The 11,302-nt window shown below is 39.3% G+C and overlaps 2 protein-coding genes across 9 annotated transcripts in view; one reads left to right on the top strand and one right to left on the bottom strand.

Annotated features, from left to right (window-relative positions):
• The first annotated feature begins 1,542 nt into the window (after positions 1-1,542).
• On the top strand, positions 1,543-2,541 carry LOC131439420 (CDGSH iron-sulfur domain-containing protein 3, mitochondrial). Its single transcript, XM_058610407.1, has 4 exons — positions 1,543-1,725; positions 1,782-1,920; positions 1,980-2,073; positions 2,128-2,541. Exons 1-4 carry the CDS (start codon positions 1,681-1,683, stop codon positions 2,252-2,254), a joined length of 405 nt encoding a protein of 134 aa, XP_058466390.1. The 5' UTR covers positions 1,543-1,680; the 3' UTR covers positions 2,255-2,541.
• Positions 2,542-3,123: 582 nt separating this feature from the next.
• Positions 3,124-11,302, bottom strand: part of LOC131439418 (microtubule-associated protein RP/EB family member 1) — a 44,593-nt gene continuing 36,414 nt past the window's right edge. For all 8 annotated transcript variants that reach the window (XM_058610401.1, XM_058610400.1, XM_058610405.1 and 5 more), the window contains one exon: positions 3,124-4,443. In XM_058610401.1, the coding sequence (XP_058466384.1) occupies positions 4,393-4,443 (51 nt within the window). In that variant the 3' untranslated portion in view covers positions 3,124-4,392. The remainder of the gene's footprint in view (positions 4,444-11,302) is intronic.

Genomic DNA, 11,302 nt, shown 5'->3' with positions numbered 1-11,302 from the left:
ATCTGCTTCAATGAATTTTTCAGTTGCTGTCGTCAGAAAACTCTAGCTAGCTGGCAGAATACATGGAATAGTGGAACTCTGGGACGATGGTTACACTCAATAATCCCACAGGTATCGACGAAAGCTTGGTTCCGGGGGTTGGACGTGAGCCGAGACTTTATTCGTGTAATGTCAAGGCTCATGTCTAATCATTATATGTTCAGCGCGCATCTCCGTCGTGTGGGGCTCGCTGAGAGTGGTGTCTGCGTTTGCGGTGAGGGTTATCATGACATCGAACATGTTGTTTGGACATGTGTCGAGTATTGTGATGCCAGGTCCCAACTCATAGGTTCCCTTCGGGCCCGAGGTATACCACCCTTCGTACCAGTCCGCGACGTCTTGGCAACTCGAAATCTTCCTTATATGACTCTCATCTATAACTTCTTGAAAACTATCAATGCTCAAATTTAGTGCTCTCCCTATCTCTTTCTCGTCTACAGCTCTACCGCACTCTTCTTTACGTTGCTGGAAGTATGGCCTGTGTAAACGATGCTTCGGAGCATGCACCTGCCTTGAACTGACTGAGTTGCTGGAAGCTACCCAAAAACGTCACATCAACGTCAGAACACACCAACGAAGCATCCCAATCCAGAATAATCTCTTCATTGCTACAAGCTGAAAAACATGAAGATTCATCGAACGCAAAATGTGTCTAAAAGATGTATGCCACAAACCAATGATGTATTCAAATTTCAATTCAATACTGTGTAGGTCCCACCCTCCCTATGTCCCCTTACTAACTGGGGAGTATGCCGCCCCGTAATACGGCATCCCTTTCTCTCTCCCTAACAACAAGACAATCGGCCACGTTAAGCTAAAGCAAATGAGCCTAATAAAAATTTTATTTGAAAAAAAAAAAAAAAAAAAAAACTTCTCATCAAAACAATAAAATGTATGCTGGCAACCCGGTACAGTTTGCTCATATACGAGAGAGTACAAGAGAAATACGATGCGCAAAGGGAATTTAAAACTCAACACGTGGCCCTGTGTCCACAGACCTTAAGATCAACATTACCACCTCATAGTAAAAACTTTTTCTTCAACTTCTACTATGATTTTTCAAATGAATTTGTCCGTTTTCATAAGAAATCGTTGAAAAGGTGGAGTAATTAGAAATTTTACTACCGATTTGACAGCTCTTGCTGAAAGTATCATCTCTAAACATGCAGCGCCTCTACTTTCAGTTTTGCGACAATATGCCAATTGAACCAAAGTTTAATACTACATTTTAAATAAACGTTAGTTTTTGCACAATAAATTAATATTAACGTTACCACCTCAGAGTAAAAACATTTTCTTCAACTGCTACTATAATTTTTCAAATGAGTTTATCCGTTTTTTATCAGAAATCGTTAAAAAGATTAAGTAATTCAAAAATGTTCTACAGATTTGACAGCTCTTACTGATATTATCGCTATTATCGTCTTTAAACCAGCAGCGCCTCTATAATTCATTTTGGTGTCATTGTGCCAATACAGACGTCAATCTTCCCTTGAGAAGGCAATAGCAATAAAAAATACCGCATTGTGATTGTCAAAATCATCTGTTTTTTTCTCGGGTGCTATCGAGTATCGACCCGTATATTCGAATCTACTTATAATCCTGCATTTTTATTATATTCTATTATTACAAACAATACGAATGGCAGTGTTTACGAGTAAAGTAGCTTTTCAACGCAATATTGTGGTAAAGTATGGTTTGATTTCATCCTATCATTTGATAACCATATAAAACTTTGGCAGCGATATATTTCCACTTTCTTACGACTGAACAGCGATAAAATTCCAAAAAATGTGATAGCGGATCTCTCTACATCTCAATATCAACAACCAAATGGTGTGATTTACGATAAAAAACCTTTTAAAATGGATCTTAAAGAAGGTGAGTTTTTGAATATAATGAAATTGATAGAACCAACTATTGCAACTATTGTCCGGCAGGTAAACGTTATTCTTGGTGCTTGTGTGGTAGGTCAAAATCACAGCCACTATGTGATGGTACTCATAAACTCGAGCAGTATAAAATCACTTTGAGGTAATTTAATTCAAGCTACGTGGATAGCAGTATTTTCACAATTTCTTTTTCCAGACCAGTGCGGTTCCAAGTAGAGAAAACGGGCACCTATTGGTTATGCAACTGCAAGCATACAAAAAATCGCCCTTTCTGCGATGGAACACATAAAAATGAAGAGATCCAAAAAATTTCAGGGAAGTGAAATCACTTTTTGCTAGTAGTGATGTTAGTTATTGGAGTTTACACGGCAGTAAATTCAGGCAATAGCAAAAGTGCCTCTTTTCGTTTGAATTGTCGCAAGATGTGCTTCACTAGCATATTATGAAATGAGATAAGGAGCCAAGCATAATAATAACCAAGTTATTAAGTGAAGTGGTAATGACCGAAGAAAGTCTTTAATTTGCAGTTATCCGGCTTTCAAGGTCCATTGTAATCGTAGTCACACAAATTGTTAGCTATTATTTGAATATAGTACTCGTGTTTCTAAAATCTTACATCTTTTTATTATATGACCTGGCTTCGTATTTGATTTTGTCTCCTCAATAAAAGTTTGTATTTTGATGACATATAAAAGAATTAGGTACTGAATGGAATCGAAAATGCTTGGATAGACCTTCAATTTATTCATAAAGTGAAAGCAAATCATTAAGCAAAATGTTTCTTTTTTCTAATAAAATATGAACAAAACTGTAACGTTATTCTTATATGTTTCGAAACGTTTAACAGTTATGCGTACAAAACAAGTGCGATTAACAAAGATTTCGAAGCATCAATAAAGCCTCTGCTACGGAGTACGGGATATGGAAAAATTTTAGTTCAGGAATGATGTCGATGAATTAGTCCAGCTCTGAAGTTTCTGTTTTGTCTATGTCTTGTGAAAGTTTCGGCCCGTGTGTACAGTAAATAAAATAATATTCATTCTAGAAGTTTCAATGAGACGCTGATTGCAAATCTCGTTCTCGCGGATAGCGTAAAAGTATTTCTAAGGACACTTCATTCATACATCCCTTTGTACTACGACTGATTGAAACTCAGGCTGTCATCAATTGCCAAATTTAAAGTAACATCGTATTGATCTTTCAATTATGGTATTTTCTATTAAATGAAAAGAAGAAAGTTATAAATTATAGCATAAAAATTGATTCATACAGAAAAGATTTGCAGCTGAACCAAGTTTTGGTTAAAGTTATATTTGTTTCCATTTTCTTAATTGCCTATGTCATATGCTGTTTTGTTTTGTAGTAGTTCTGAACATTGCGCAAGTGACTTATATAGCAGAATATTTTTTTAAGGTTTTTCCACGATAGTAATAGAGTAAATAAAAATAGTAGCAACTTTGATCGTTTCTTTCATTCGTTTCGTTTGTAATTATATATATATATATTTTAACGGTTGTTTGTTTCGTATTTTAAATACACTTGCGAGAACAATACTGTCCTTGTAACAGAATATTTGAGCTAATGCTTGTGTTTATTTTACACTTTGTTCTGATACAATTGATTTACAAATAAATTTAGCACAGCTGTGACTTCGGGCTTTTCCTTTCTCCTTATAATCCAATCAATAATAATTGTATTTACGATAATGATTCGTTAACTTTCAGGTTTGTTTGCGTTGGGTGTGTAGTATTAGGGTGATGATCAACTAGTTTCTTTGATCTTGCGTAGCGGTTGTTGTAAACGATTGCAGTACGAATATAACAAGGCTGAGAATGGACCGCAGTTCATCGTTGGTTCTTTACTGGCTTAAACTCAGAAGTATAGCTTTTTAAAATACGCCAGAGCACTACATATAATACACGAGAAAAATGCATAACAATACATTGCGTGATAGTAAATTCGGCACCCATTCGAAAACACTATTATCATTACAAATATTGGCCCTGCTAAGAAAATACAGAAATTGCTGAGAAATCTTGTTCGATTTTGCGTAAACATATACGTGCTAATCGTTCCTCACTCCTCCGATGATCAATGCAACCTATCTGGCTCCATTTAGCTTTTCAGTTTTTATTTACTCGCAAAACAACTGCTTTAGTTAGTCACGTTTATAATAGTTATTATTAATAATAATGAATTATTTTTAAATACAAAAAAACCTCATCACTACCACAATCTTGTTTCTCTCATATCTTTAAATTACAGGTTTCTCCTATTTACTGTCTTATTCGAACGCACACAATGATTTTGTTGGCAGCCGGTCACAACCAGAGCCTGTAGAACGGCGTTGTTATCCATGGTTGCTCTGAATAGATGCCGACATCTAAGAGTACACTGCTTGGATTATGCACTTCGATTTTCCACCGTTTTTTGTAAACAGAGGAGAGTGACGAGAAATTCCTTAATACTCCTCTTCTTCTGGTGGCATATCATCGGGAGGTGCAAATCCGTCCTAGAAAGATTTTATGACTAATTAGTGTTTTGTTCCAGAGTGTATATTTATCTATAAATATAGTACAAGGAAAAAATTCAATAATTTGATCACCGTAAAACGTCCCAATAAATGTTTCGATTCAACTTTATAAAGGCTTTACCTAATCGTTCAACCTTGACTAGTAATAATATCTATGTTTCGCCTTTTCAACGGTTCATCCTTTCAAGTAATGTAGCAATTTAATGCAATAAAAATCCGTAAATTGTTCTCCAGTTGGTCTTGATAGAAATGTGAATCGTGCGTATTTTGGGCTTGAAAAAAAAACTCTTCGATCGAGTAAAGTACACCACCGCACGAAATAGACCATCTACAAAAAACCGGTTGTGGTACACCGGTGCGTATGCTTCAAACCTGTACTGAGGATGCAGTCATCGAACACCGCACAAAAAAAGGAAAGCGCACTTGTACTCAGGTTCGAATAGACACATTTTAGTTGTGCGCTTGTAGTGAAATAAGCTGGAGCGAGAGAACGGCATCCCCATCACGCACTCTTGCTTAAATACATCCACTAGTGCGCGAACACTCCAGTGATTTTGAAAGATTTATAGTAGAATTGGCCTTGCGCTACAAATTTTCATTACAGTTGCTAGAATCGAAAATTTCAATAATGCAAAGCGCAAACATCTGCGTTAATTTTAGAGAATTTGAAAGTTCGTTTTAGCACTCGAATGCGATCCTGTTCTAAAGGTGAAAGGAAATAAACACGCGCTCCCAAGATGCGCGCACACAGTATAGCGACCTTTATAAGAGACAATATTATCGTCAATTCAATACCGCCAATACAACTGGCTTGGTAACTCGAGTCTGCCTTTTTCGATAAAATCAATCGTTTAGAATTTTAAATATTGCAGCTGAATATTAAAACATTGAGAGAAGAGTTCATTGAACATACTTAAGAATTATAGTATTGTCGGATTGGTGAGAAGTTTTGATTTTTACGTCAATCCGATAAAGTTTCCACTACACCAGGGGTTCCCAAACTATTTTGGGTCATGGACCCCTTTACTTAAATTAACTTAGGCCTCAGACCTCCATCAAAAAAATCCTTTAAAAATTCAATTTCATGCTTTTTCAATATTGATGTAAAATACTTATCAATTTCTGCGGATGGTCAAATAAACACAACTTTTTTAACGTAAATGTTTCAAATAACAACTTATCAAACAATAGGGGGTCGATTTCTAGACCTCGTCGACCCCCTTAGTCAGTTTTCGTTTACGTCGGCTCCCGCAAAAAGGATATCGACCCCAAGGGGTCTATATCGACCCATTTGGGAACCCCTGCACTACACGATCCAAAGTACGGTCAATACTCCTTGTACTGATAATTATATTGTCTCTTGTAAGGGTCGCTTTTAGAAATGTGGTGTATATGTATTGAAGAGAAGAGTACTCGTTGATGTTATAAGAGTGGTGGAAAAAATTCAACTTGCTCTTCGCCACACAGAGATGGACTCCAGGATGTAACCAGATGTGTGGTTTATTTACGGTAGAAAACGATTATACAAGGTACGAGGGTTTGTCGATGTTATATAATGTTGAGATCCAATCATTTCCAGATTGATTTTGATAATTTAAAGAAGTAAATTTCAACGCATACGTTACTTATTTGATAATATTCCCGGAAGCGTTCTCCAGCCGTCTCGGTCCTGTGTGTGGGTGTGCTACGAGAGTCTTCCAAGCGTCTTCTCAAGGCAAGTATTGTTTTGTATCGTCGCCTTCTAGTGTTCACCCGCTTCGCACTTCCAGATGTCAGCATCCTGAATGTATTCAACAGCCGTCTTGCTCTAGCGCTGAGCACAACGCATCGATTGATGCCACACCAAGACACACCAAAATTCATATTCTGGAAACTCCTGATACGTCTCCCACAGTAGAGCTTCTGCAGTCTGCGTTCATCAGTCGTCCCGATTCTGTGCGCGGTGGCGTGGAAGGAGTCTTGCAAACCACAACAAACGGCAATCATACATCCAATTTGCACATCTACTACCAAAATGTAGGCGGCATAAGCACGTGTATTGACGATTATCGGCTAGCATGTGCGGACGATTGTTACGACATCATCGCTCTCTCTGAAACGTGGCTTAACGGAAATACGTTATCCGTTCTAGGGTACGGATCTAACTACGAAGTCTTCCGTACTGATCGTAACAGTCCCAAGAGCATAGGCGGTGGAGTACTTATTGCGGTACATCGTCGTCTGAAGGCTCAGCTGGTTGAAAACACACCAGGATTTTGTGTCGAGCAGGTATGGGTGGATTTCTAACTTTTCGTTTGTGCGATTTATCTTCCTCCGGACCGTTGTCGTAACTTACAGCTTATTAATGCACACATTGAGTCGTTGAACGAAATTTCGTCTGCTCAAGCGCTGCCCATTGACGAAATCATGATTGTCGGTGATTTCAACTTTCCCGGCTTACATTGGTGTGCCACTTCCGATGGATTTTCGTTTGCTGACCCCGTATTATCAACATTCCATATTGAGATTACCACTCTGCTCGACGGGTACAATCTTAATTTGTTACGACAGTTAAATAATGTCGTCAATGAGAACGGCCGAATGCTCGACCTATGCTTTTCCAGCAAATCTGACGTCGCACCCAGGATCAGTGCTGCAACATTTCCTCTTGTCAAATCTGTTCGACATCATCCTCCGCTGCACATTATTCTCGAGACTAAACGTTTGGCCAGCAACCGTGACGCACCTGCCATCATTAGCTATAATTTTAAAAGAGCCGACTATACTAGCATGACTGAGTTCCAATCGAACATCGGCTGGGATGAGATTCTTGACAACGATGATGTCAACGCCGCTGTTCAGACCTTTTCTAATGTTTTGATGTATGAGATTGATTACATCGTACCAAAACGGTCCAAACGAAATTCTCGGCATCCACCGTGGCAAACTGTTGAATTAAGACATTTGAAAACTACCAAAAGAGCTGCTCTGAAACAATACTCCAAACATGGTAGATATGTTCAGCGAAATCGTTATGTGAAGATAAATCAGATATACAAAAACACCGCGAAGCGTTGCCATGCACGTTATTTAAATAATATACAACGTACAATGAAATCTAACCCGAGAGCTTTCTGGAAGCATGGTAATGAGCAAGGGAAAGAATTTGCTTTGCCATCACAAATGCAATTCGGAGATCGTATTGGTTCGTCAACTCAAGAAATTTGCCAGCTGTTCTCGGAAAGGTTCGCAAGTGGTTTCTCTTGCGATTTTCTATCTCCGCAGGAAATAGCACGCGCCGCGAATAATGTTCCTGTATCCAATTATGCTTTGCACTCGATCAAAATAGACGAGGAATCGATACAAACGGCAATCGTTGGTATGAAGGCTTCCGTCTCTGCATGCCCAGACGCCATACCAGCAGTCATCTTAAAGAAATGTTCAACCAGGTTAATTGCCCCCCTTTGCCGTTTATTTAATATGTCACTAGCTACGGGAGTATTCCCCAACTTATGGAAAGCTTCATTCATGTTTCCGGTCTACAAGAAAGGAGACAAAGAGATATAAACAACTACCGTGGTATAACTGGTATAAGCGCTATCCCCAAGCTGTTCGAAAAAGTAACACTGACTCCAATTTTCAATCATTGCAAGCAGTACATAGATGATTCCTAACATGGGTTTATGCCAAAGCGTTCCACAACCACCAATCTATTATCCTTTACATCTTACGCGACTAACGCCATGTCAAATGGTTTTCAGACGGACGTAATCTATACCGATCTTTCCCTCGCCTTCGATAAAATTTATTTATTTATTTATTTATTTATTTATTTAGGTATAATCAACAGACACAATATGGTCCTAATGATAATTTCTAGTAATATATAAAAAATTTCCAAGTATCCTACTGCGTGATAGATTGAAGTCAAATCCTGATGAAACGCGGTTGAATGATCTCTGCAAGCCAATAATAGCATTGTTAGCACCGTAGTTAGTTCGTCGTAAAGGAAGTCGAAGAAATGCACTGTTGCGAAGAGCCCGGGGTCGGACGTTGATATTAATTTCGCGGAGCAAAGCAGGGCAGTCAATCCTATCGGTCAAAACATCCGCTATCAGTGAAGCACGTGCCACATCTCGACGAACTTGTAGTGTATCGAGACCGATTAATAACCCGCGACTTTCGTAGCTTGGTAGTTGGTGAGGATTGTTCCACGGTAAGCGCCGTAGGGCGAAGCGAATGAATCTGTGTGTATCGATTCGATTCTATGAGCTCCGTTTATGTAGTGAGGGTTCCAAACGACAGAACAGTACTCCAAGGATGAACGAACAAGCGAGCAAAACAGAGATTTTAAACAGTGCACGTCTGTAAAATGTTTAGCCATCCTCATAACAAATCCTAGGTTGCGAGAAGCTTTAGAAACGATATAGCTGATGTGTTGCTTGAATGTCAGTTGCTCATCGAGAAAGACACCAAGGTCTTTAACACACGTCGTTCTGACTATCGGGGATCCTTCCAGAAAGTAATCAAAATGAAATGGCTCTTTCTTCTTCGAGAATGTGATGGTCGAGCATTTGTCAGGATTCAATTTCATACGGTTTACTTTACACCACTCGGCGAAGCTCAACAACTGTCGTTGAAGAAAACCTGCATCTTCTGGGCTTCGAATGTAATAGTAGATCTTAACGTCATCGGCAAACGATAGACGAGGGCCCTCTAGAGTAAAGTTGACGTCGTTGAAATACAGTAAAAATATTAAAGGCCCGAGATGACTACCCTGCGGAATTCCGGACGAAGCGATAAACTCATTGGAAACGTGATCGCCGATTTTCACTGCTAAACGACGATCTACAAGATATGACTGCAGCCACCGAAGGATGCTAGAGCCGAATCCAAGTCTTTCCAATTTAGCAATTGTTATATTGTGATTTATTATATCAAAGGCAGCAGAGAGATCGGTGTAAATAGCGTCTGTTTGTAAGCCTTTTGACATACCATCAGTCACGTAGCACATGAATGACAATAGGTTGGTGGTTGTGGAGCGCTTGGGCATAAAACCATGTTGAGTGTCAACAATATATTGCTTGCAGTGGTTGAAAATCGGTGCCAGAATAACCTTTTCAAACAGTTTAGGAACTGCACTAAGCGATGTGATGCCACGGTAATTGTTAACGTCTTTTTTGTCACCTTTCTTATACACTGGGAACATAAAAGAAGATTTCCATAAGTTGGGAAAAACTTCTTTAGAGAGTGACATCCGAAATAGTCGACAAAGGGGAGCAATTACACCAGTCGAGCAATTTTTCAATATAACTGCCGGTAAACCGTCAGGGCCAGAGGAGGTAGACGACTTCATGCAAGCGATTGCCGTCCGAATCGAATCCTCGTCAATATGAATGAGATTTAAAGAATTATTAGATTCTGGAACGTTGAGCGCGGCGAGTGTAATTTGTTGCGGGCTTAAAGTTTCGTTTGTAAAGACACGAGAAAATTTTTCCGAAAAAAGCTGGCAGATTTCCCGCTTACACGAACCAGTAAACTCTCCAAACTTCATTATAGAAGGTAACTCAGACTCCTTCCTTTGCTCGTTCACGTGTTTCCAAAAAGACTTCGGATTGGATTTCAATTTCCGTTGTACATTTTTCAAGTAGCTGACATGACAACGCTTGACAGTTTTCTTATATAATTGATTGATCTGGACATATTGATTACGCAGTGTGTATCCGCCATGTTTTGAATACCGTTTTAGGACGGCTCTTTTAGTCGTTTTCAGTTGTCTCACTACGGTGGTCTGCCATGGTGGATGCAGGGACAGCCGTTTGGATCGTTTTGGTACAAAGAAGTCAATCGCGTAGCTCATGACGTTAGAGAACGTTTGTACAGCAGCGTTGACATCATCATTGTCGAGAATTTCCTCCCAGTCAATATGTATTAGAAAGTCGGTCATTTTAGTGTAGTCAGCTTTATTAAAATTATAGCTGATGATGTCGGTCGTGTTGTAGCCATCTGGTGGAAGATTAGAGTTGAGCACAATATGAAGTGGCGGGTGATGTCCAACAGATTTGACCAAAGGAAACGGTGAGGCACTAATTATAGGTGCAACATCTGCTCTGCTCGAGAAGCATAGATCCAGCATTCGGTCGTTTTCGTTGGCAACAGGATTCGATTGGCGAAGTAAGTTCACACTATAACCGTCGAGCAAGGTCGTAATGCCAACATGGAATGTTGAAAGCGTCGGATCAGCGAAAAACTGAAATTAACCATGACATCACAATAGCAAAACTGGATCGACTTGGTTTCGGTACAAACGTCCTTCGATGGATACAATCATATCTCAGGAATCGTCATCTTGTGGTTAAAATAGACGATTGTGCTTCGGAAGAATCTGTTGCAACATCTGGAATTCCGCAGGGGAGCCATCTCGGCCCTTTGATCTTCTTGCTTTACTTTAACGACGTTAATTTTTCTCTGGAAGGACCGAGCATATCTTTTGCAGATGATATGCAAATCTACCGTGTTATTCGCACCTCAGAAGATGCGACGTTTCTTCAGCGACAAATGGCAATATTTTCGGATTGGTGCAAATTGAATCACATGACCGTTAATCCAGAAAAATGCTCGATCATAACGTTTACGAGAAAAAAAGTGCCTTTGAAATTCGAATATATTATTGAGCGATTCATGATTGGTAGATCGACGTGCATCAAGGACCTCGGCGTTTTTCTTGACGAGCAGTTAACATTCAAGCTACACACCAACTACATTGTGGCTAAAGCTTCTCGCTGCCTTGGATTCGTGATGAGAATGGCTAAGCATTTTACGGATGTTTACTGTTGTAGAAACAAGTTTCTCGATTAGC

The sequence above is a fragment of the Malaya genurostris genome, chromosome 3, assembly GCF_030247185.1.
Source record: "Malaya genurostris strain Urasoe2022 chromosome 3, Malgen_1.1, whole genome shotgun sequence".
Lineage (NCBI taxonomy): Eukaryota > Metazoa > Arthropoda > Insecta > Diptera > Culicidae > Malaya > Malaya genurostris.
This window is presented reverse-complemented; position numbering and strand designations above follow the sequence as displayed.